This window comes from Xyrauchen texanus, chromosome 23 (assembly GCF_025860055.1).
Source record: "Xyrauchen texanus isolate HMW12.3.18 chromosome 23, RBS_HiC_50CHRs, whole genome shotgun sequence".
Taxonomy (NCBI): Eukaryota; Metazoa; Chordata; class Actinopteri; order Cypriniformes; family Catostomidae; genus Xyrauchen; species Xyrauchen texanus.
Genome location: NC_068298.1, coordinates 30,044,693 through 30,071,593, shown reverse-complemented (window position 1 = coordinate 30,071,593; position 26,901 = coordinate 30,044,693). Strand labels below are relative to the sequence as shown.

Genomic DNA, 26,901 nt, shown 5'->3' with positions numbered 1-26,901 from the left:
GGTTGTCTTAGTTGGATTAAAGTGGTCTAGCTTGTTTCCAAGTCTGGTCATGTTGGTTAAGATGGTTTCCCAACAGGATAAGATGAAAAGTTTCCAAAACCCTGCAGTAAAATCCATTTTAAGATGATTTTGAAACATATCTGGTCTAAGTTAATCACAAACTGGTCCAGCTGGTCACCCAGATTGGACCAGCTAACGACCACCTTGGATCTTCTAAATACCACCGTGGACCAGCTAGAAACCAGCTACTATGTCCCAAAACACAGCTACCACCTTAAACTGTATTTTCGAGCAGGGAAACAATTTGAGTTTTTTCCCCGTAGCCTTTAACTCAAGCATCCAAGCCAATGTATCGTTAATCAGTTAAAATATTGTTCAGATACCATTTCGTTCAGATGCAATGGTCTTTAAATGTAATGTATTTGTAAAAATCATTTTCAGTGTTTTGAAGGAACGTCTTTACGTCTAGTGTTACCAAGGTAACCGCGGATGGTTTGAAATGGCTTACAAACATGGCGCTGCGGAGGAAACGTGTTAGCTGCGTACATAAAATATTTAGCTGCTGTTGTAGTTTTTTATTATATTCGTCCGCGAATCGAAACATACGTATGTGTTTGAATAGTCGTTAAATGTTCTGTTAGATATTAACATTTTAACGCGGCGAAATTCAACCTCAAACTAACTAATCCCCAGGATTATCCAGTCTGCTGTGAGGACGAACAGGGACCACTGTGCTAAATGTCGACTGGAGAAGCTTGAAATATATATTTCCGTGTCGTTAAAAGGAAGTAATAGTGTGGAGTATGAATTACAGAAAGCTATATTGGAGCGTCCTCAAACAGCACGAACACTAAAAAGAAAGCACAGGCTACCAGTTATAATTCAGTAAGAACTGTGAGCAGGTTTTTCCAACAAAACGAGATGGAATTAAATTTAAACCATGTGGATTATCTCCAGGTTAGATTATATGACACATGTACCTTTATTTTAATTTACAGTCATTTCAAATCGGGTAGAAATGCGGTCACTTGGTGTATTGGTATATTTATTGAATTAACACTGGTAATGCCTGTGGCTGGGTGAATTGAGAGTGTTATTGGTGGTTAAATGATCAGGAGGAAATCTAACTACTAGTCATGCCATCTTTGTTTTTCTCAGGTTGGAGTGACATCTCAAAAAACCATGAAACTCCTCCCTTCTGTGGGACAAAAAGCTACTCAAAAGGTACATCTGCAACCTTTTTAATGGAACGTTCTGTTCAACACTGATTGTATGCTGTCCAATTTTACATGCTGTCAATTACAATAAAAATGTACTGACAGTATCACATTTACAACACATGAGGTACAATGGTTGCCACATATACTTCATATAAGTGCATTTCTGCATATACTTTTATTGTTTGTATGTTTGGTTCTTGATGTACAAGTCAACAGTTTATGTGGTATTATTATAACTAACAGCATGCCATAGATACAGTAGTACATTGAGCTTAATTTGAATGCACAATTCCTTGAACACAGAGAATTCAGACCTAATCTCAGATAAAAATGTCACCATCTGAAATGTAAAGTATTTTATAGTATTGTTTGAAGGGCTTAAAGGGATAGTTCACCCAAAAATGAAAATTCTCTCACCATTTACTCACCCTCATGCAATCTAGGATGTGTGAATTTCTTTCTTCTGCAGATCACAAGCAAAGCATTTTAGAAGAATATTTCAGCTCTATTTCATGCAATTGAATGGTGACCAAAACTTTGAAGCTCCAAAAAAAAACACACACACACACAAAAGTAGCTTTAAAGTAATGTATAAGACTCCAGTGGTTAAATCCATGTTTTCAGAAGTGATATTATAGGTCTGGGTGAGAAACAGATCAATATTTAAGTCCTTTTTTACTATAAATTATCTTTCCTGGTGTCGATATGTACAAAGAAGGTGATCTAATCGAGTTTGGATGAGAACAGACCAAAATATAACACCTTTTTCACTATAACTCTTGACATCGGCAGTTTCCTTGGCAATCATGATTTCAAGTTCGATTACTCTTCCTAGCACCATCTAGAGCTCTGTGCATGCGTCAAGCACTAGGAAGTGTAATCAAGATTGAAATCCTTATTGTGTCTAGAGATTGCAATGGGAAGTTGTACAGTAAAAAAGGAGTTGTATTTTGGTCTGTTCTCACCCAAAACCGATTGGATCGCTTCAGAAGACGTGATTTTTATCACTGGAGTTGTATGATTACTTTTATGTTGCACTTATGTGTTTTCTGGAGCTTTAAAGTTTTGGTCACCATTCACTTGCATTGCGTGAGCCTACAGAGCTGAAATATTATTTAAAAAATATTTGTTTGTGTTCTGAGAAGAAAGTCATACACACCTGATTAGAACATTTTCATTTTTGTGTGAACTATTTGTTTAATGCTTAATGCTACTGTGGTGGATTTCAAAGTCTTGCTCTATAGGCCAAAAAAGATGAAGATTAAATCCTACTTGTGCAACGAGCATGCAATATGTATGCACTTGCCTTATGGTTTGAAAAAAGAAACTGTTGGTGTATCTGGAGGTTTTAGTGGGTAATTTTCTCATCTTAGGTGGCTGTTGCAGACCATGATGTTGTTGTGACCTGTTTTGGGATGAAAAAAGGGAAGGTTGTGGTATGTATCTGAAGTGCCTCCTGTTTAAATGTATACTGATCTCAACAACCAAAATATTCTTTTGCAAATGAAGGCTACATGTCTGTCTGTTTTATCAGCCTGTTTTCAAATCGCTCCCATTACAGAAGATCTCCAGACTTGAGCTTGGAGGGACTTTGGGGACCCCACAGGAAAAGATTTTTGTTTGCTCTGGCTCTGAAGTGAGGGGATACACCAAAAAGGGCAAACAGTTCCTTACGTTTGAGGCCAACTTAACAGAGAGCATTAGTGCCATGTGAGATCTTTTTGTTTTGTTATTTTAGGCTCCCGCAAGCCAGTGTATTGTGTAGTAATACATTTACATTTTACATTTATCAGTAATGATATATTATTTAGTGGAACTGATAATACATTTAACACCCTATCATTTTGAATGCTCCTTTCCATAGGCATGTTTCAGGGGCAGATTTGTTTGTGTGTGCGAGCTACATTTATAACCATTACTGTGACTGCAAAGATCAGGACTATTACCTGTCAGGAGACAAGATTAATGATGTTCTGTGTTTACCTGTGGAGACAGTGGGCCACACTGTGCCCATCCTGGCCTGCCAGGACAGGGTACTTCGTGTACTGCAGGTAATCAGTCCTTTTGTCCACTGTGTAATTTCAATCTCCAAGATACAACCAGGAATTGATGAAGCAGCTTTCTCTGCAAATCAGTGAGGAGTGCCACCCTTTTGTCTGTATTTATAATTTTGTAATAGCTGTCCATGATTTTAGTAATAGAATAGTCCATCTCAGTTAGGTGTAATTCTCAGTCCTTCTATGCTCTGCTTCATCAGGGATCTGATCTTCTGTTTGATGTGGAAGTTCCTGGACCTCCAACAGTTCTTGAGCTTCACAACAGAGATGGAGGTACGTACTGTTATGACAGCAGAACTATAATCTTTTTGAGCTGCCTTCTCTCATTTATTTATTTATTTTTAATGCAAAGGCATGTTTTGTCTGAGAATTTGATCATGCATGATATCTTGGTCCTCAGGAAAGGGTGGTGAGGAGGTTCTGTATGGAACAGCTGATGGGAAACTGGGTCTTGTGCAGATAACCAAATCTGGACCAGTCACAAGTTGGGAACTGGATAATGAGAAGAAAAAAGGAGGTAGGGAAGGAATCTTATATAATATTGCTTATTGACATGTCTCTGCACTTTTTTTGGAATAAAAGTAGCTATTTGTAATTGTATTCAGTGTTGCACAGGGTAGGCAAATGCGCAAAGGAAAATCAATTTGCAATATTCGAGTAGAGTTTTTAATAGTCGACTATCTGGCGCTGAACGATCAATCGATTGGTCAGTTGTGCACATTCCTGCTGTTAACATAGGTGATGTAAAAAAGATGCGCTGCTTACCCGTTGTGAAACAGGCCTGATCGTTAAATGCAGATTTCTGCAACACGACTAGTGCCAAGCAGAATTGCAAAAGCAATGACTGTTTTTAAACCGGTTTCAAATACTCCCCCTTCCGCCATTGTCCTGCTAGTGGTGCAGAACCAGGTACGGCTTGGGAACAATGTTTATGATGGTAGCCTGTGAAGTGAGTATATTGTCCCTGTATCCCTGATGCATAATCTGCTGGAGATCTGCGGCGCTGTGCATCCCTTGTTTTGGGGCTCCAAGGTGGGTGGGGAGCAGAGATGACGAAAATAAAAACTCAAAACATGGCTTCAAAACGCACCTTAATAAAACATTTCTTGGACCTGGATACTGAAAATACCTCAGAAAATAGATGTGCTCATGTGCCGAATAATGATGACTGGCCAAAATGTATCATCACTGAAGCTGCTGCTCCAGATTCTCCAATCATCGAGCTTTCACCTTTCGCTATACAAAAAAGGTATTGCAGGTATTCTTGTAGAATGCAGTAAAAAGGCAAATTCTGAAAATGTACTACATGCTAGCATGTTAGCTGGAGTTCAAATAAAGACATCTCCTCATCCAACTTTTAACTACAGTAAAGGAGTAATCCGTACTAGCGAGTTGGATGATGTGGATGAAGAAGAAATAACGCATGAGTTCAAGACCCAAGGAGTAATGAACGTTAAAAGAATAATAATCTAGAGAGAAGAGCGAATGATTAAAACTAGTACGTATATCCTCACTTTTAATAAACCGCTACTCAGAGATACACTTCGAATTGGATACTTAAGTGTTCCAGTGGACCTATTTGTAGCCAACGCTCTGCAGTGTTTCAGCTGTCAAAGGTACGGTCATGGATCTAATGGCTGCAACAACAAACATACCTGTTGTAACTGTGGGCAGGAAGGCCACGACAAAGGGAGCTGTGAAAAACCATTTCAATGTTGTAATTGCTCATGTGACCATTCAGCTGCATCAAAACAGTGTCCCATGTGGATCAAAGAAAAGGAAATACAGAAGATCAGATGTACTAAGTGAATCAGTTACCTTGATGAAACTAAAGATGTGGAAATGAAAGACAATGAACACCATTTTAGAAGTCCATCCCCTAAAGGGAGAACCAGGAAAACTGTTCCTATTCTGTTCCTATAATAGGTAATGGAAAATTCTATCATTCCATGGAACTGTCATGGTATCAGGGCAAATTTTACGGAGCTGCAGCGTTTATCTGCAATTATTAATCCTCTAGTCATATGTCTTCAAGAAACACAATTACCATCAGACGGTACTCTCTCTTTTAAAAATTTTACACGTTTTAACACTTTTGGTCCCAATGACAAGCGGGCTTCTGGTGGTACAACCATTTTAATCAGAAATGATGTGATCCATAGTCATATAAATATTAATAGCAATCTACAGGCGACAGCATTACGCCTGACTTTTTACAGTCGTTTCTGTTTACATTATCCCAAATAAAAATTTGACACACATGGACCTAGATCACCTTGTTGCTCAGCTCCCATCTCCCTTTATTCTCATGGAGATTTTAATAGTCATAACATTTTGTGGGGCAGTAATCACTGTAACACAAATGGAAAGAAGACAGAAGATTTTATAGATAACCACACCTTATGTCTTTTATATAATGGATCGAATACCTATTTACATCCAGGGCATGGAACATACTCTGTAATTGTCAATTTGTCAGCCTGAATTATTTTTAAATAATAAAAGTTTGGCATGAAATCTGTGGAAGTGATCATTTCCCAATCATGGTAACCATCAAAGGGAGAGAGGAAGAAACAAGTTTACAAAGATTTCAAATACAAGATTTCAGACAAAAAGAGAGACTGGTTTCCAGAAGACAGCCCAGATGCTATGCAGAATTTCACTAAAATGCTTATATCTATAGCTAATGATACAGTCCCAAGAGCATCTTTAAATTAGGGTTGTCAATTGATTAAATTTGTTTTTTAATTTAATTGATTAAAATTTTTAATCAAATTAATTACATGGTGTCCTGATTAATTAACTGCGATTAATCACATTTAATCGCATATACAAATATTTGCTGAGAAAACCCCTCATATAAATAGCATTCAATATAGAATGATGAAATAATGATACATAGTTATCTCTAAATATTATATATATATAATCCAGATAATTAAAATGCATAACATTCTTGTGGCAGAAGAGTTAATCATTAATAAGATAATACAAAAAGCGGCTTTAGAATACAATGTATTGTTTACTACCATATTGAACATAACCCAATACAGTTCACAGCAATCCATTTCACAAGTGAATTTTTCAGTCAGTTCGAGATTTATTATGAGGGCTTGTTTAAGGGCCCGTCAATGTACAGCTACGTCAGACATGCTTGTATAGTGTGTCGCATCATAAACATAAAATTTTTACGTCACTGTGTCAAGTTAAATATAGTTTAATACTTAGAACACATCTTGAGATCCCTAAGTTCGGATTTGCGCTCCATCAAGTGTTTTGAATGCAAGAACGTAAAGAATGTCTGTGTTGTGTGTCTGCTGGATGGTTTTCTTCACTGTATAAACTGTGCATTGCCACACAGCTGAAGTTTCACTTACTGCCCTCTGGAGTAAACAGGTGGTACTACAAGCTTGCATTTCTCAGGAATCTTCCATATTACTGTCCGGGGGCATTGTGGCTTAATGGCATAAAAATGTCAAAGGTTATTTTTAGTCAAATTAATCGCACTAAATTAACACGTTAAATCGACAGCCCTACTTTAAATATAAAACATAGACAAATTCCATGGTTTGATGATAAATGTAAGGAAGCTATAAAAGAGAGGAAAAAAGCTGAAGGACTGTTCTTCAGACATCAATCAGCTGAAAATCGTATCAAACTCAAGATGAGTAGAGCAAGAACAAGAAGAATTCTAAATGAAGTAAAAAAAGGAAAGCTGGAGAAGGTACATTTCCAGCATGACAACAAGTTCTTCATCATACAAAATATGGAACCTGATATGGAAAATGAAGGGGAAAAACAATGGTCCTCAAATACAACACTTCAAACAGCAAACACTGCACACTCTTGACTTCAAAACTTTCGAAAACAATTACTCTATTGAGAACTGCCTTCTTGCTTTTTGAACCTTTCATGCTCAACAAGAAAAAGAAAAGTAACTTTGGCTCTAGTAATACAGATTACAGGGCCATACAACCAACCTTTTTCTATGGAAGAACTACAGCCAGCCATTAAAAAATCCCACTAAACAGCTGATGACCGGATAAAATCCACTATCAATTTTTAAAGAATCTACCCCACCTATTCCTGGAAATGCTTCAGAGAATTTTTAACTTCATCTGGATATCAGGAAAAATCCTATCTGCTTGGTATGAAGCAGAAATAATACCTATTCGAAATCCAGGAAAAGACCATAACGACCACATAGCTTTAACCAGTTGTTTATGCTAAACAATGGAGAGGATGGTCAATGATTGCCTGGTCTGTATACTGGAATCTAAACACCACATAAGTAATGCCCAATATGGTTTCAGGAAAGTTCGAAGCACTACAGATCATTTTATTTGTCTCGAAATCTATATTTGTGATGCTTTTATTAGAAAAGATTGTGTTGTAGCTGTCTTCTTTGATTTGGAGAAATCCTATGACACAACATGGAAACATGGCATTATAAAGGATCTGTACCAAATGAATTTTAGAGGTCATCTGCCAATCTTCATTTAAAGATTTTTATCGAACAGACTATTTAGACTTAATATAGCAAACACTTGTCTAACCTACTGTATATAAACAAGAATGTGGAGTACCTCAAGGAAGTATCCTATCAGTAACCCTTTTCATTATTAAAATAAATAGCATTGTAAAAGTCATTGGTTCTGATGTCCTCTGTAGTTTATATGTAGACGATATCTGCATTTGCTACAGAAGCAAGTACATGCATACTATCAAGCAAAAATCCAATTGAAGAAAAACAAAATGCACTCCTGGTCAACACAGAACGGTTTCATGTTCTCACAAACAAAAACATAATGAACCAGAGCTGTTTATGGACAGAGTCCCCATGAAAGTTGTTAAAAAGAACAGGTTTCTTGGTATCATCTTTGACAGAAAAAACTTCAGAAAAATATTTTATTCCTCATATTAAATCACTGAAAAATAAATGTTTTAAAGCTATTAATCTTTTAAAGGTTTTATCCAAAACCAAACGGGGAGAAGACAGCTCAACTCTTATGAACTTGTCTTATGAGCTAGACTGTGGAAATATAATATATGGATCTGCTTGGAAATCATATATACGACTTTCGGACACTGTACACCACCAAGGTATATGACTAGCTTTGGGAGCCTACAGAACATCCCCAATCCAAAGTCTCTATGTGGAAGTCAATTAACCTTCCTTGGAAATCAGACTACAATATGCAAACAAACTTAAAACAAATAAAGAAAACCCAGCGTATTCAGCAGTTTTTCCACTTCAGCATTCAACAATATATGAAAGAAAACCAAGTGTCATTCGTCCATTTGGCCTACATATAAAAACCCATCTGGAGAATCTGAAAGTGGATCTAAACATTTTGGAACAGACACATTTCTGCAAATGTTCTCCATGGGATCTCAAAAAGCCTAAAATCCATCTAGATTTAACAAGGAACCAAAAATCCAAAATGCATCCAAATGATTATCATCAACAATTTCTGGACATAAGAGCAGTGTACCCACAACAAATCCCAATATACACAGATGGATCTAAATCTGGAAATCAAGTGGCAGCAGCTTTTGCAGCAAACCAACTGTGTTAATGTGTATGCATCCCTGACCAAATTTAAGTTTGGCAAATTTAAGAGGCAAATGCTCTACTACTGGCACTGAAGTTTATTGACACTGCTCCAAACATTTTTTTTTTTAGAATAACTGATTCAAAATAATGTTTTGAAGCATTGGAAGCTATAAAAACCGACTTTTAATCAAACTGTCATCTCTTGAATCAAAGAATTTTAATATTATTTTCTGCTGGGTACCTGGTCACTCAGGAATCTCTGGTAATGAACAAGCAGACAGAGCTGCCAGAGAAGCATTATCCTCTGAACCAGTAAAATGCTGTATACCTTTCACAGATCTGAAACCAGCTCTGAACATATACATTAAAAACAAATGGCAGTCAGAGTTAGATCAGTGTTTAAACAACAAATTATGTGAAATAAATCTTGTTGTTGGGATCAGGTTATTTACACACGATGCCGGATAGGACATACAAGACTCACACCGATTACTACTCATCATGAGAAAATTCACCAAAGTGTTCATCTTGTCAGAATCCACTATCCATTAAACATATTTTACTGGACTGTCATACTTCTACACATTTGAGGAAACTGTATTATTCTGTTGATACTTTTAAATAGGTTTTTAACCAAGTGAATCCAAATTTAGTTTTAAGGTTTTTAGGAAAAATTAATCTTAAACAACTTATTTAGCTCTATTTTGAATAACTAAACCTGGCTCCCTCCATGAATATAGGCATAGAAGCTTGCATGGTGTAAATACGAAAAGAAAGGAAGCAGCGCAGAAATTACGCACTTTACCTATTTTACCTTTTATTATTTTAAAGGTGTGCTATGTATCGATACCTTTGACATTGTTGGTGATGGTGTAAAGGACATCCTGGTGGGAAGGGATGATGGGACTGTGGAGATCTATGTGTTGGACAGCTCAAATGAACCAACACTACGCTTTGAGAATGTGAGTTTTGCAAATCTCAAGAGACTGTAAACTCATCCATATTTTTCTCTGAGTATCATCAAGAAAGATCTTGAAGCCTTGACTCACATTAAATTCCACCACACAAGAGTTGGAAGTGATAATTGTGTGTGTGTGTGTGTGTGTGTGTGTGTGTTTATAAGGTTTTGTCTGAGAGTGTCACATCGATTCAGGGTGGCTGCATTGGAAAAGAGATGTACGATGAAGTTCTTACAACAACATACACAGGTTAGCTATTGCTTTCATATAAAAGCAAATGAGCTTAAAGGGATAGTTCACCCTTAAATAAAAATTCTCTAATCAATTACTCACCCTCATCCCATCCCAGATGTGCGACTTTCTTCTTCTGAACAAAAACGAAGATTTTTAGAAGAATATTTCAGCTCTGTAGGTCCATACAATGCAAGTCAACAGGGTCCAAAGCTTTGAAGCTCAAAAAAGCACATAAAGGCAGCAAAAAATAATCCAGAAGGCTCCAGTGGTTAAATCTGTTTCTTTAGAAGCGATATGATTCGAATTCTTCATGCATATTGCCACCTTCTGGGCAGGAAGGTGCATTTATAGTAAAAGAGGACTTAAATATTGATCTGTATCTCACCGACACCTATCATATCACTTCTGAAAACATGGATTTAACCACTGAGTCTAATGGATTACTTTTATGCTGCCTTGGAGCTTCAAAGTTTTGTTCACCATTCACTTGCCTTGTGATGAGCAACAGAGCTGAAATATTCTTCTAAAAATCTTTGTTTCAGTAGAAAAAAGAAAGTCATACACATCTGGGATGGCATGAGGGTGAGTAAATGATGAGAGAACTTAAATTTTTGGGGTGATCTATCCCTTTATCAAAAGTTATTTGACTGTTTTATCATGTATAGACCTTATTCATTTTTAATGGGAATGACAAAGAGACTGTGAGGGATTGACGTACAGGCTCTACAATGGGCTGAACTGCAGTTTAAAATGTTTTGGATTGTTCTGTAAACAAAACAATGAAAAAAAACTCTTAACAACATAAGTTGTGGAAAATCAGATTTGATCTAGGAGCTTTATACAGCTTTATACCGTTCGTGCCATTGAAGAGATGGTAAGTCTGTCTCTCACAGCTTCATTTTAATTCACGTTAAAAATCAAAGATTGCGCTACTGTGAAATAAGGTCTATTTTCTGTATCCTATATGTGGTCATGTTATTTGTATCAAGGATGGGTGTCAGGTCTCACCTCAGAGCCTCAGCAGGTGGTAGCAGGCCCGGGGGATGAGATGAAGATGAGCAGATAGACCCAGGGGAAATTGGCCACACTCAGGTACTGTACATCCAGCTGTATCTTGGCAGCTTCCTTCTTCTGCTATATTTCTGGTATTCAGTATTTTCCATCAAATACATAATCAGTGTAAAAACAACAAAGACATCGCACCTGTGTAATGTGTTAACTAAAAGAATAGTTCACCCAAAAATGTACTTTGTCATTATTTACTATAATACTAATTACCTAATGTTGATCCAAACCTGTATGACTTTCTATCTTCCGTGGAACAAATAATTTCATACATCATACATCTTTTCACCATATTATTAAAGTTAGATTGTTGGCTGTCAAGCTCCAAATATGACACACAAAAAATTACAACAAAACAAAACAAATGTACAGGTGAAACTCGAAAAATTAGAATATCGTGCAAAAGTTCATTAATTTCAGTAATTCAACTTAAAAGGTGAAACTAATATATTATATAGATTCATTACAAGCAAAGTAAGATATTTCAAGCCTTTATTTGATATAATTTTGATGATTATGGCTTACAGCTTATGAAAACCCCAAATTCAGAATCTCAGAAAATTAGAATATTGTGAAAAGGTTCAGTATTGTAGGCTCAGAGTGTCACACTCTAATCAGCTAAACACCTGCAAAGGGTTCCTGAGCCTTTAAATGGTCTCTCAGTCTGGTTCAGTTGAATTCACAATCATGGGGAAGACTGCTGACCTGACAGTTGTGCAGAAAACCATCATTGACACCCTCCACAAGGAGGGAAAGCCTCAAAAGGTAATTGCAAAAGAAGTTGGATGTTCTCAAAGTGCTGTATCAAAGCACATTAATAGAAAGTTAAGTGGAAGGGAAAAGTGTGGAAGAAAAAGGTGCTCAAGCAGCAGGGATGACCGTAGCCTGGAGAGGATTGTCAGGAAAAGGCCATTCAAATGTGTGGGGAGCTTCACAAGGAGTGGACTGAGGCTGGAGTTACTGCATCAAGAGCCACCACACACAGACGGGTCCTGGACATGGGCTTCAAATGTCAAACGTCTTACCTGGGCTAAAGAAAAAAAGAACTGGTCTGTTGCTCAGTGGTCCAAAGTCCTCTTTTCTGATGAGAGCAAATTTTGCATCTCATTTGGAAACCAAGGTCCCAGAGTCTGGAGGAAGAATGGAGAGGCACACAATCCAAGATGCTTGAAGTCCAGTGTGAAGTTTCCACAGTCTGTGTTGGTTTGGGGAGCCATGTCATCGGCTGGTGTTGGTCCACTGTGCTTTATTAAGTCCAGAGTCAACGCAGCCGTCTACCGGGACATTTTAGAGCACTTCATGCTTCCTTCAGCAGACAAGCTTTATGGAGATGCTGACTTCATTTTCCAGCAGGACTTGGCACCTGCCCACACTGCCAAAAGTACCAAAACCTGGTTCAATGACCATGGTATTACTGTGCTTGATTGGCCAGCAAACTCGCCTGACCTGAACCCCATAGAGAATCTATGGGGCATTGCTAAGAGAAAGATGAGAGACATGAGACCAAACAATGCAGAAGAGCTGAAGGCCGCTATTGAAGCATCTTGGTCTTCCATAACACCTCAGCAGTGCCACAGGCTGATAGCATCCATGCCACGCCGCATTGAGGCAGTAATTAATGCAAAAGGGGCCCAAACCAAGTACTGAGTACATATGCATGATTATACTTTTCAGAGGGCCGACATTTCTGTATTTAAAATCCTTTTTTTTATTGATTTCATGTAATATTCTAATTTTCTGAGATTCTGAATTTGGGGTTTTCATAAGCTGTAAGCCATAATCATCAAAATTATATCAAATAAAGGCTTGAAATATCTTACTTTGCTTGTAATGAGTCTATATAATATATTAGTTTCACCTTTTAAGTTGAATTACTGAAATTAATGAACTTTTGCACGATATTCTAATTTTTCGAGTTTCACCTGTATTTGATACTGTATAACTTGTGCACAATATTCCAAGACTTCTGTTTCCACAGTATCACTTTTTGTGATGAACTAATAGAAATGTAAGTCATTGATGACTATCAAATCAAATTACATAATTGATCAACTGTTTACAGTTTACAGTGCACAAATCAAATATGTCAGTAATAACATCAATAAGGTCAAACCTTGTTTCTTACATCATAACATTTGGTCATGACATGTGATCCAACCTATAAGGCATGTTTTATTTGTGTACTTTGTACAGGAGTTGATCAATGATTTGATTTGCATTTCTTGTGTACTACTTCTTTAACATGTCTTTTTTTTAAAGGCATTATTCTTTTCAAATTCTTTAAGCATGGTTTGCTTATTCTTGTGTATTTTCGGGGCTGAGTTGGAGCAGTTGCAGGTGAAGGTTTTACAGGGCAGAGAAAAATACCAGCAAAGCTCGCAGTCCAGCACAGCTGTGTCTGTTGTACCAGTCTTTAGCATTAATGACAAGTTCACACTGTGCCAGGATGATGCCAGCTATAGCCTCACACTAGAAGTGCAGACTGCTATTGACAACCTCTTGCTACAGGTAAGAGCAATAGGCTGATCAATAGGTTATTTTTACTTAAAGTTTTTAACTCAGTTCTCCTACAGAATAAAACCTCTGATCTTCTCTAATTCAGCTTTATTTCTAAATGTATTGAGAGATGAACATTTCACTTACCTGTGTTTCCTTGTGTTTGTTCTCTGTCAGAGTGATGTTCCCATGGACCTGCTGGATGTTGATAAGAATTCAGCAGTGGTTAGTTTCAGTGAATGTGATTCAGAGGTAATGCATCTGGGTGCCATTTTATGGACCACATCATTAAAGGAATAGTTCACTGTCTTTCTTTGCTCACCCTCATGTCATCTCAAGCCTTTAGCCTATTCTGTTATTTTTTTCATAGAACACAAAAGGAGACATTTTGAAAAATCTTACATAGTTCATAGTGACTGCAAGCTCCAAAAAGGACAAAATATAAAATTCAGGTAGTTCATATAACACATGCGCTATATTCCAAGTATTCTGAAACACTACGACAGCTTTTTGTGAGGAACGGACCACATTTTTAAAGTAGTTACATTATATACTTACATTATATATGCACTGAAAATCTTTCCTGGTTTGAATATACGGGATGGAGAGAGCAGCAGATTTTCTTTGAATAGCAACCTATATATCAGTCTGTTCCTCAACAAAGCTTGCATACAAAGCACACAAATTTTGATTTCAGAAAACTTGGAATATAGTGCACGAGTCATATGGACCACTTTTATGGTGTGTTTTGAGTAGACAGCTGTGGTCACTATGAACATTGGTCATTGTATAGAAAATAGCTGTGTAAAGACTCTTCAAAATTCATATTTATTTTAGCTTAAAGGGATAGTTCACCCAAAAATGAAACTTCTCTCATTTACTCACCCTCATGCGACTTTCTTTCATCTACTGAACACAAATAAAGATTTTTAGAAGAATATCTCAGCTCTGTAGGTCCAAACAATGCAAGTGAATGGATGCCAAGATTGTGATGCTCCAAAATCCACATAAGGGCAACATAAAAGTACTCCAGACAACTCTAGTGTTTAAATCATGTCTTCTGAAGCGATATGGTAAGTGTGGGTGAGAAACAGATCAATATTTAAGTCATTTTCCCTTCACTTTTACTTTCTCCTTCTGTTTTTGGTGATTCGCCATCTTTGCACATATCGCACCTACTGGTAGGGAGGATAATTTATGATATAAAATGACTTACATATTTATCTGCTTCACCCACCCACACCTATCATGTCATATCTGAACACATGGATTTAACCACTGGAGTCATATAGATTCTTTTTATGCTCCCTTTATGTGGATTTCCCTTGAAAAGTATGGACCTACAGAGATTAGATTTTCCATAAAAATCTTCATTTGTATTCTGCAGAAGAATGAAAGTCATACACATTTGGGATGCTGGGGGGATGAGTAAAAAATTTCCTTTTTGGGTGAACTATCCCTTTAATTAATGGTCAGATTACATTCTAATTATTTATTTTTTTGTTCATCTTTCCCAACAGTCTAACGGGAACTTCCTCCTTGCCAGCTACAGATGCCAAGCAAATACCACAAGGCTGGAATTGAAGGTGAGCAGGAATTCACAAAGTATCTGTGATTTTTTTGTGTGTGTGTTTGGATTATGTCCCAATACATTAACCTATATTACATGTAGTTTAAGAGCATTTGTCTTGATTTCTCTCTTAGGTGAGATCTATAGAGGGTCAGTATGGCACCCTTCAAGCTTATGTGACACCAAGGCTTCAGCCTAAAACCTGCCAAGTTCGACAGTACCAGATCAAACCGCTCTCGCTCCACCAGAGAACACACACAATTGACCAGGAGCAGTGAGTTTACTTAAGACTCCTATTAGTTCGACTTCATGAATTTATCTACATAAATGTTTGTGTGATTTTGTTTCTTCATGGCTAGGCCTATGAACTCCCTGAGGCTGATGGGACAGTTCAGTTTTGCAGAGATCCGTTCGTGGGTTGTGTTCTGTCTGCCTGAGGTCCCAGACAAAACACCAGCAGGAGAAAGCATCACCTTTTATTTTCAAAACACTTTCTTGGGCACCCAGCTAGAAGCCACCTATTGGTGAGGCCTACCATTTCATTGATCATTGCACCAAACAGTCAACACAAACTCAAAAATTATTGTTCAAACAGGGCTAATTATGATTTGCCTTTGTTGATTCAAGACATATTGATTTGACTAATTATAACAACTTGGACAAAGATCCTATTAGGTGGTTGCATATAATTTTCCACCATAGAGATAGTGTTTAATTTTTGTTTCCTTATTTCAATGGTTTCCAGTAAAGGTGAGGCAAACTTCTATTCAGACAACATTTCTACCATATCCATATTGAAGGATGTCTTGTCCAAAGAGGCCACTAAACGAAAAATCAACCTGAAAACATCCTACGGTGAGTTCGAAGACAGGACATTTTCAGTGAAGTAACAATGATGTACTAAATTATATCTAGTCACACAATTAGAAATCCTCCTCTTCCAATCACAACAGGTCATTGAAGATGCATTGGAGACATTTGATAATACTAGTTGTAAATGGCAGTCTTTGTTGACCACTTGTCTAACTGATATGGAATGTGTATAAACAGGGCCAGAGTTTTATTAGATAGCTATTATCTTTAATTCATGTATGAAGAATGAGAATTGAGTGCTTGTTATGATTGTTCTTATATTGACATCAGATGTGAATGAAGATTCTGTGAGCCATACACTTCAGATGATTCATCCAAAGCTGGAGAATCAGCTGATTTTGGCCAAAAAGGTTCAGCTTATTGATGCTTTAAAGGTAAAACATAAAAAGTCATAGCAGGTGTGCTAAAAAATGAACCGACCTGATGGTGTGTTTGTGTGTGTGTATGTGTGTGTGTGTGTGTGTGTGTGTGTGTGTGTGTGTGTGTGTGTGTGTGTGTGTGTGTGTGTGTGTGTGTGTGTGTGCGCCAAATGTCCCCATAAGGATAGTAAAACCTGAAATTTTTGACCTTGTGGGGACATTTTGTCGGTCCCCATGAGGAAAACAGCTTATAAATCATACTAAATTATGTTTTTTGAAAATGTAAAAATGCAGAATGTTTTCTGTGAGGGTTAGGGTTAGGTTTAGGGGATAGAATATAAAGTTTGTACAGTATAAAAACCATTATGTCTATGGGAAGTCCCCATAAAACATGGAAACACAACATGTGTGTGTGTGTCATATGCAGGAGCTGCAGGTTCATGAAGGGAATGCAGATTTTCTGATCCCAGAGTATCGCAGTATACTAGATGATTCAGCTCAACTCTTAGAAGAATATAAGAAACAACCCGCTCACTTAGAAAGATTGTATGGTAAGTTAACCTTTGATGAGCAACAGAGACAATGTTGTAGAAATGTTTACATGTAGATTTCCATTAGATTGATGTCTTGTACACATAAACCTTGCATGTTCTGACTGAATGACATCTTTAGATAAACCAAGCATTGTTTTCTTGCAGGTATGATCATTGATCTTTTCATCGACAAGTTCAAATTTAAAGGACAAAATGTCAAAACAAAAGTTTCACAGCTGCTTGCAATTTTGAACAACTATGAACTTGAGTCCTTAATGGAATTTTTCAGTGAAGCTTAAAGGTGCAATATGTAACAATTTTTATGTAATATTCACCTCTTTATTGGCAACGTATGAATGGCTTGTAACGCAACTTAAAAAATGTGCCCTTCCCGGACTTCCTTGCCTCAGTGCTTCTCTTCCGCTATTCAACAGCGACAACAAACTGAATGTATCTGCTGAATTCCGTCTGGCTAAGCGGGAACGTGATCGTGGTCGAGCGAAAACTAGAGTGAACATCGGCAGGGCATTTGATTCCTGGAGGGACCTTCGTTTGTTTTTGGGGATCAAAACCGACCCTGAAATGCTGTTCTTCTTATTGGCAGGTAAACTTACATAACTGCAAAGCATGTGAAATATAGTGCCATAAGGATTGATTTGTGTAATTTTAGCTCACTTGATCTTGCCTGTTGATTGCAAGCTACCTTGCTTCGTAACTTTCAAATAATTTCAACGATCATCTCTTTATATTAAATATCAGGTATACTGATTCACAGTAACTGACATCATATTAATTTGTAATTATTCAGCAAGGTAAACTACAATAACACATGAAATGAATGCTAGACAGTGTTCAAGATAATGCAAAAAGCTTCATTCATCAGTGTGACGTAACTTGCTTAAACAGAAAATATATACAATCAATTATTATAAAACAATAGCACATCGATATATCAAAATGACAGTTGTGAAGGAATCACATCAATACTGAATTGTGTCAACATATTTATAATGTACAGTCTATTTTATCAACAGCTACGGTCATCATCCACCAAATTTAGCTAACAGCTACTGATAAAGCTGGCTGGCACCAACATAGACTATTATAAATGCAGTCAATGTATCATGTAAAGAAAAGTGATTACTTAAAACTATAGTCTCACATAGTCAGACGTATATCCACACTTTGTTTTTAGCCCTGTTCCAGTACTGGAGTGTCAAATATAATGTAAAGTCTCAAAGTTTGTAGTAAAACAATCATAACTGTGTAATTTTAATTATGCTACCTCATCTGTCAGCATGATGCCGGTGAATCATGTAGTCTCTTTGTACGTTACTTCATTGTTTTGGTCAATGCTCGCGTCCCTATGGAGTGTGTGCACGAGCATGAGCAACAGGTTGCTGGCTGCAATTCACTTAACGGCCACAAGTGTCATTAAAGGGTAACTAAACCCCTGCTCACAGTCTGACTCTACCCACTAGCAACAAGGGTTACATACCAATTGTAAGGAATGTGTTTTGTGAATTTGTTTTTGCAAGAGAAATATAGAGATTAAGCAGATTAGAATCTAACTTCACAGATTAAACATATTTATTATAATAACCTTTATAAACAATATATAAATAAACCTTTATAAACTGTGACTACAGATGTTTATATATATTTAGAACACTCATCCATTGTTAAGTTGCATTTCTACAGAAATAAAATTTAAAAAAATTAAAACTTCATGTGTCTACTTTTTTTTATTCAGTAGTATATGTAGGTCAGTCTGTGTGCCTGATCTAATTTCCTTACAGTGAAGCTTTTTGCATTAAGAAATTAAGACATGATGGTGTGGGGTTTTTTTTATTGTATTTTTTTTGGTGAAAAAGTCTTGAACTTACACACAACAAGCTAATTAACTTTGAAATGGATTGAAATTGGTTCTTTCAGAATTTTATTTCTCAAATATCAAACAGTTTGTTCATACGAACTAATAAAGCCTCTAAATTACATTGATTTAAAAAAAATTATATTAAACTAAACGTCGACTTACTTACTCTGCTAACCTGTCAAAGATGTGATAATCTGTAAATTTGATTGTTTTCTAAAATACTTGATAATGACTGAAGCATTGGAGACTGTGATTTTTAGTTATAAAAATAAAATACATTGAAAGATATATATATAAACACATAAATATATATATTTTTTAATAAACATATACCAAATAAATTTAAAATATAATGCAAAAATTGCGAAGTTTATATGATTTATTCAATACTTTTATTATAGATGGGAAGGTAAAAGGTCTGTGTGGGAGACATGCACAAAAAAGTTTGAAATTCTGGCAAATTTACTTCTCATCACTCTTAAATAATATAAATAAATTATGCAAGAGACACACTTAAACAAAGTTTAAATCTATTATAATTCATCCTAAAATAAAATAAAACTAGAAATACGTTTCCCTGAAAAGCAAGTTACAAGACAAGAAAACAAAGTTCTCCTATTTAAAGAATCACCATAAAAACATTTATATTCTTGTCATGCCTGTTTAACTAAGCTTGTATATCATATTCCATATGCCATCATGACTCTTATTATTTATACTCTCCTCGAACTGATTCAAAATTCAATTGAGCCAATGGAATGCGAGCGCTTTGAATTCTCAACGGTTCCATTGACTAGAGCGGAGTCACTTTTGCACTCTCCGGGCCCCCGTACAATCAATGACGTTTGGGTTTGCCGCATTCTGATTGGTGTGTTTCAATAGTCGCGGGCTACTTGAACTGAGAAAGCGAAAAAAAGAGCAGCTGTGAAAAGCAACAAGGCGCCGTCCTACTTCAGCAAAGCATATCTTGTGAGCTGTGTTGATGGGGTTTGCTTGTCAGCATGGCGCGCTTTCTGTAGGATAGGACTATTGCATGATTTATATTTGAATTTGGGTTTTGTATGACGCCGCTGGCAATTGTTTTTGTCCGGATCTCAACAGCTCACCCCTGCCAGTTACCCTGGTTAGTGCCGATTTCTTGATTTATTCGTTGTTGACGTGCGTGAGATCGGGCAAAAGTTAAAATAGCGAAGATTTTTATGTTTTTTTAAAGTGTTTTAACCCAACGATCGCTCTTGCAGGGCGACTTGAGTTCACCCCGTCGATCTGCTGCTGGAAAGAGAATGTCATCTCTCGGTCAAACACAAGGAAGCGCGGTTCATGACTCAGCCGCTGATGTTCATAATCAAGAGAACATGCTTTCACGGCTACGCGGTGTGACCAAGAACAGGGTTGAAAATCGGGAGAATGTCAACCCTAAACCAGGCAACAGGACTGTTTTGGGCGCTCTTGGGAACAATCAGCGCAGACAGCCCGTTCTGCGCGCCGCTAAACAGGTGGGATCATGTATGGCGTATGACAATGTGCTTTTAATGTAGTTTTTCTTCATGAGCATACATTCCCTCCACATCTGAATTTTATTTTCCTGGCTTGTTTAATTCTATCAGGTAACGCTGATTAACTGTACATGATTGATGGGACGAATCGAATTGTTTTATAGGTGATCCATTCAAACTGTTGGCGCCCCTTATAGGCTTTCAATCATGCATGTTAGATCTAAATTAATTTCTTTTCAGATTTTATTGTAATCTGAACCAAACGGCGATTCTGTTTATGGCGCCACAGGTTGAATGTGGTGCGGTGTTAAATACCCGCAGCTCATTCCCTCCCAGTGTGCTGACCGCCATTTTATAAACTCACCTCTACCATAATAAACCTGCTTGCCTTTTAGTGTAGCATTTTAATTTAGCTGTGGAATTGTTTTCGATTGTATGTGCATTTTATCAGTAGTTTACTGAAAGTGTGCATGAGCTGTACAACACCTTTTGTATTGTAATGAATTCTTGTTATGGGTTCTCTTTCCACCTTCCCAAAATCTTAATCAAGTGTTTATTTTTTTGCTATCAAAAGGTTTCAGGGCCCCAAATAGTTGCCTGCAAGTCTGAAGAACATGGCAGGAGCTTTGGCGAGAAACCCTCCTGCAAGCCACCTGCTTTCCAGATTCATGTGGATGAACCTGATGGTGCATCTAAAAAACATTCTACCCAGAAAGCAGCCATGGATTGCTCCCCACTCACACTAAATCCCACTGTGACGCACTTAAGGCAGCCTCTTGCAACTATTGAGCTGCCAATGGAAGCCAGCTTTGGTAGGAAATGTGTTATCAGATTGCCCCTCATTCTTGTGGTCCTGTTCCTAAAGTCATGGACAACCTGGGAATATCAGGGGAATTTTTAGTTTTCCAAGCCTGGGAATATATATTTTTTTTTAAATGGGGCAAATCAATTTTTGGGGGCTTTTATTTATTCATTATTATATGCGCTACCAATTACACACGTTGTGGGAGAAAATGGATTTGTGGATTTCACGTTTTTCTAGGAGGTAATCTTCAAAAATGGCTTAATAATTTAACTAATCAGACCAAGTCAACAAATTAGACCACAAACAACAAATTCACCTTGTAAAAGATTATCTTTTATGAGGGGATATTTATCCATTTAAACCAAATTGTCTAATTTGTTTACTTGGTCTGATTAGTTTAATGAATTAATAATCCATCTTCTCCCACAATGTGTAATTGGCAGTGTATATAATTATATATTAGGAAATGCATCAGATATTACAGGTGCGCGCACACAAAAAAAAAAAAACAGGAATTCATTACGATGGCATTTTCTGCCATCACATTTTGATTTCTGTTACTGATGGAAATGGCTAACATAAGTAAAATGTCTATTTCATTGGCTAGATATGTTGCCCTGTGTGCTTGTGTAGGGTGTAACTTGCCCGCGAGCTACTATGATGACACTAGTCTGCCTTTGGCGACTGCACACTAATAAGTGTAATTGTACAAATCTTTGAAATCATTAGATTTAAACTTTGCATACGCATGTAAATCCACCCCTCTATAAAAATGTAGTTCTTGACTACAGGGTTCCCACGGTCATTGAAATCACCATTAAGATAATTCAGCATAGAGCATTGAAAGAAGTCAAGTTTTAGACATTTCTACGTTAAATGTACATGTTTCTAGCTGGCATGATCTGAAAAGTTAAATTGGCTAGAAATGGCTCTGTGTGTGTGCACGCACAATCTCTTAAATGAGGATTCATTTATTTTATGGTGATCAATTGATCAAAAACTGTGGGTGCCTTTCTCTTCTCTTTACATGGTCTTTTTTTTTATTATTTATTTATTACAGCAGATTCTCCTATGGATATGTCTGTAGTTGAGGACGAGGAGAGGCAGACCAATGTAAATAAAGTCACCGAATACTCTGTAGAAATACACACACATTTGCGGGAGATGGAGGTGAGAATGAAGAACCTTCTCTGAGAGCTCAAGAATGGGCACCCCTTAAAGACACTTAGTTATCTGTAATTTATGATTCAATTATTGTTTTGTAGCTGAAGTCAAAACCAAAGGGAGGCTACATGAAAAAGCAGCCTGACATCACAAACAGCATGCGTGCCATCCTGGTGGACTGGCTGGTGGAGGTGGGAGAGGAGTACAAGCTCCAGAATGAGACACTCTACCTGGCCGTGAACTACATTGATCGCTTTTTGTCTTCAATGTCGGTCCTGAGAGGAAAGCTACAGCTGGTTGGCACAGCTGCTATGCTTTTGGCTTCGTAAGTGTCTTTATATAAATTGTGCACCGGGTTCGTACAAGGTGCTTAAATTTTCAATTTTTCCAATTGAAGTCCTGGAAAACCCTTGAAAATAGCTATGTTTACCAAGATGTGCCAAAGTTCTTGATTATAGAAAATCTTAATGTATTGCTTATTAAATTTTATTTATTTTCAGAAAAACATTACTATAGACCACTGCTGAAGCGCTGTTCAGAATGGGTAGTCTCAATCTATGTAGTTACTGGAGGATTTAAATATGGTTTTATAAATCCTGGTGTAGTGGATTGATGTATGAATCCTTGCAACCATAATTTTCACTTGAGTAATTTTTCATTTAAATTGATAATGTAAAACATTCTGAGATTTGAGATCAATGGAGGATTCGGTTTTGAGAGCCGTCTAGCGCCACCTTGTGTAGACCGCGTTGTCACAAAATATATTGACAAGCAGGTCCCTTAACTTTTAGTAATGAACTTTTTTTCTTTTTTTTTCCCACCATTTGAAAGCTTTCATTCTATAACCCTTAAACTTTTTTTTTTTTTCGTGAGGTTTAGGAGAATCTTTTGGGTTTGGAGTAAGAAACCGGGCGAGTAAATTATGCCAGAACTATGTTAAAGCCTCAAACTGCTCTCGCTTTATTCACTCGTACCTTTCTGACTGTAGGAAGTTTGAAGAGATCTACCCCCCAGAGGTGGCAGAATTTGTTTACATCACTGATGACACCTACACAAAGAAACAAGTGTTGAGGATGGAGCATCTGGTGCTGACAGTCCTGTCTTTTGATCTTGCTGCACCAACAATCAATCAGTTCCTCACCCAGTATTTCTTGCAACAGCCAGTGAGCAGCAAGGTGGAGAGCTTGTCAATGGTGAGAAACATTTCCTTTTTTTGTGTGGGTGGGTTTTTTTTTTTTTCTTTTTTTTTTTTTTTTCACTTCAACAAATGTAAGTTTTCCTTTTTCCCCCCCAGTTTCTTGGTGAGCTGAGTTTAATAGACTGCGACCCTTTCCTAAAGTACCTCCCGTCTCAGACTGCTGCTGCAGCCTTCATTTTAGCCAACCACACACTTGCAGGTGGATCATGGGTAAGTTGGCACCAACATTTGCAGGCTTGTATTAAATCCTTTTTTATATACATTTCCAAATTTCCAAGGGAATTGTACAGACTTGTGTGATTCACACGAAACCTGTGAAGAAAATGTCCTGGTTGTTTACCCCCAAATTAATCCTGTTTCTATTGCATTGCAATAAAGTTGCTGATTTCCATTTATTGTCTTCAAATAAATCTACAAAAATGAAGTTCTCACTTGGTACTGGTTTACAGTTAGTTTTAAATCTAGTGTTTTTTTTATTTTTTGTTTTCATGTTGTAATGAGAATCAGGGGTTAAAATGTGTGCACCTGTAATGAAACTGTTGCCATGTGACGTGTTTTTGCTTGGATTGGGGAATGAGATCATGTATTTGTGTCTTTTCAGTCTAAGGCACTTGTTGAGATGACTGGCTACACATTGAAGGATCTAATGCCATGTGTTCAGGATCTTCATCAGACCTACCTCGGTGCTGCTCAGCACACACAGCAATCTGTTAGGGAGAAGTACAAGGGCTCAAAGTCAGTAGTGTTTAAATGGTTTTAATCTGCATAATGCACTGCTACAAGATTGCTTAATATTTTTCTTTCTCCAGGTACCATGAAGTCTCTCTCATTGAGCCTCCAGAGAAGCTGATCTTGAACTAGCCCCCTACCATCAACATTTTAATGGTTCCAAACGTTTTTTTTTTTTTTTTTTGTGACTTCACTTCAATAACTGAAGCCGTAGCCTCTATTTTGGGCAAATGGTGAGATTTGGTGATCTGTGTAAATTTGTATTTGCGGTCCATAAGGATTGTGCCATTTTACGTATGATACAACCAGATGTTTGTACATTTTTAGGTAATCAAGCATTGTTTTGATATTTCAATGTTTGTATTCTATTTTTTATGAAATCCAGTGGTGCACTTTATCCTCTTACACTGTTAAGGTGATCCTCCCTTTTACATCTTAATAAAAGTGCTGCTGGCCTTTTAGCGAGTTAAATGTCTGTTTTGTTACAGTATCAATTACATTGATTTAATACTGGAGGTTCAATTTAGATGAAAGGGTCTTAATTTGTTGGGTATATGAAAATGCAGACTTTTATTGCACAAGTTGTCACATGACCAGAGCTTTTAAAGCCAGTCTGGAAGATATTGTCAAAGCAATGAAAAATCTGTTGTAGTCGGGTTCTCTTTTCTGAACATGAGTTTCAAGCACTTTTCCCATTCTTGCTTCTCATGGTATTATGAAGACTTGCATACATAAAATGTAAGAACATTTTCATTTAAAGCTGTTATTCTGCCACCAAATGGAATTGTGAAAATAAACCGAAACTGTTTTCTGAATAGATTCCCCCATCTGCTGTTGGTCAAACAGAGATGGTCTTGTCCCCAATTCACTCCATCAACCAAGTCAATGCCATTCTGTTTGTATAGAAGGGTCGCTCAAAACAAACAGGATTTACTTAGCCGTTTTTGAGAATTAACCTACATGTATAGAAAGGCTAGCTAGGAGAAAGTATTTAAGTTACATACTTCAGCTTTAACTTATAAGATTTCTATTTGACTTGTCAACTATATCTACTGCCTATATATTGGAAGCTGAAGTTATTTCATGTTAACATGAATACATGAAATGAAAAGGCCACAGATCTGAAAGACATGGTTATGGTAAAACTATTTTTTCAGGCTGTTGGACAGCTGAAGTTAATGGAATTGAGTTCTATAATGCTGTTAGACCTCAGCTACATCTCATGAGTGCGAAGTATGGTTACCAAATGAGATATTTTTGGAAGGAAAAAAAAACATGTAATTATTTTGAAAAGTAATGCAATTGTATTTTGAACTGGGATTATTTAAACATTAAAACCCAGTTTCAGATCTCAATTCTCAACAAAAATACATAATTTGCATTAAACCAGTAGCTCTAATTATATATATATTTTTAAATCTAGTCCACCTGAGTGTAATGTTTTAATTCTTACTATTCTTATGCCAGAATACAATATATATATAACTATTTTCTACATACTCCATCGCTATTCAAAATCATTCCATGGCTTGCGCTTTGGGAGGGCAGACTTTCCCATAGACCTGGCCCTGCTTCTAATTAATGAAGATAATGTAATATAGGGGTTTTTGTTTTTATATTTTTTTTTTTTGGTCTCACTGATGCTTAAATGCCACACAAATGTGATATGCTCATTTTCAGGTAGTTTTACTTTTTCTCTGTTTTGGGTTGTATTTGCAGGTTTAAATATGGCTCCATTGTGTGTTTGAACTCATTTTGTTTTCTAGTGACCAAATAATTTTGTCACTTTTACTATGACTGTTTATGACTTATGTTTATGGAGTGTCTGCAGCAATTGCAAAACGTACCAAGAATGTTATGCCCACAATACTTTCTATATCGTATTATAGGTGTTTATAATTCTAGTGAATCATTTTATTTATTTTTTTGTTCCATTGTATATATCTTATAGTCTCAGTACTTAAAAATGCTGACCAATACAGTGGTGGACTGTTTATGAAGTGATTATTTTATATAGTTCCATGTATGAGATTTGTTTTATGCAAAGCTCATGAATATTCCTGCATGTACCAAAAGAGTGATTCAACCATACTACATTATTTAACCAATTATATTTCATCTTTTTATTATTATTATTATCTTGTCCACTGAGTATGCATTTCCAAGGTGCTGACTTTCTAAGCAAATGTGGCTTAGGCATGGGTTAAACTGATTTATGAAGTGGGGTTACCCAACCCCACACATCTCAGAACAGTTACATTTGTGATCTAACTGGAACAAAGTCAGCAGTTAAAACAGTGCTGCTCTAGGTGAAAATAGCCTAGTGGTCCAGATTCTGACACATACTAGATGGAAACATACTGATTATGTAAAGAACTTTAAAGATGTTTTAGAGCAAGTGCTAAATGGAGATCCAATATAAAGAAAAAATAACAAATAAAACCTGGAGCCTGCCTGCAGGAAACAGAATGAAGTGACTGCCAAAAACAACACATTCATTTTTTTAATTGGAGCTGCCGGGACACTGTTCCGGACCATTCCACTCTAATTTAACCCCTGGGTTTAGGTTAACCTAAAATAGCAAGCAACTAGTTTGCAAATCTGAGCAAAAAATGTAATATGATCTACCAAGAGGATATATACAGCAAGACAGCTAAGAAGGATTTACAATGACAGAGGCAATATTGACAGGCTTTATATTTCACTTATG

The 26,901-nt window shown here is 36.8% G+C and overlaps 2 protein-coding genes across 4 annotated transcripts; both read left to right on the top strand.

The window, feature by feature from the left end:
* Positions 1–509: 509 nt before the first annotated feature.
* On the top strand, positions 510–17,510 carry LOC127663023 (Bardet-Biedl syndrome 7 protein homolog). Its single transcript, XM_052154416.1, is given in 20 exon segments — positions 510–957; positions 1,159–1,224; positions 2,594–2,656; positions 2,755–2,930; positions 3,085–3,271; positions 3,478–3,550; positions 3,678–3,794; positions 9,666–9,796; positions 9,958–10,042; positions 11,017–11,119; positions 13,378–13,600; positions 13,766–13,840; positions 15,109–15,174; positions 15,293–15,432; positions 15,518–15,682; positions 15,904–16,013; positions 16,302–16,405; positions 16,818–16,941; positions 17,089–17,224; positions 17,358–17,510. Coding segments are annotated over 19 exon segments (2,178 nt in total). The 5' UTR covers positions 510–921; the 3' UTR covers positions 17,223–17,224; positions 17,358–17,510.
* LOC127663020 (cyclin-A2-like) lies at positions 17,380–26,266 on the top strand. 3 transcript variants are annotated; one of them, XM_052154410.1, is made up of 9 exons: positions 17,380–17,527; positions 20,041–20,295; positions 20,870–21,107; positions 22,164–22,270; positions 22,366–22,589; positions 23,253–23,457; positions 23,559–23,672; positions 24,064–24,197; positions 24,272–26,266. In XM_052154410.1, the coding sequence occupies exons 2-9, from the start codon at positions 20,083–20,085 to the stop codon at positions 24,321–24,323; spliced, it is 1,287 nt and encodes a 428-aa protein (XP_052010370.1). In that variant the 5' UTR covers positions 17,380–17,527; positions 20,041–20,082; the 3' UTR covers positions 24,324–26,266. The 3 variants fall into 3 exon arrangements, with proteins under 3 accessions (XP_052010370.1, XP_052010368.1, XP_052010369.1); XM_052154408.1 differs by having other exon boundaries at positions 22,161–22,270; positions 24,272–26,265; XM_052154409.1 differs by lacking the exon at positions 17,380–17,527 and adding an exon at positions 19,703–19,922 and having other exon boundaries at positions 22,161–22,270.
* The last annotated feature ends 635 nt before the right edge of the window (positions 26,267–26,901 follow it).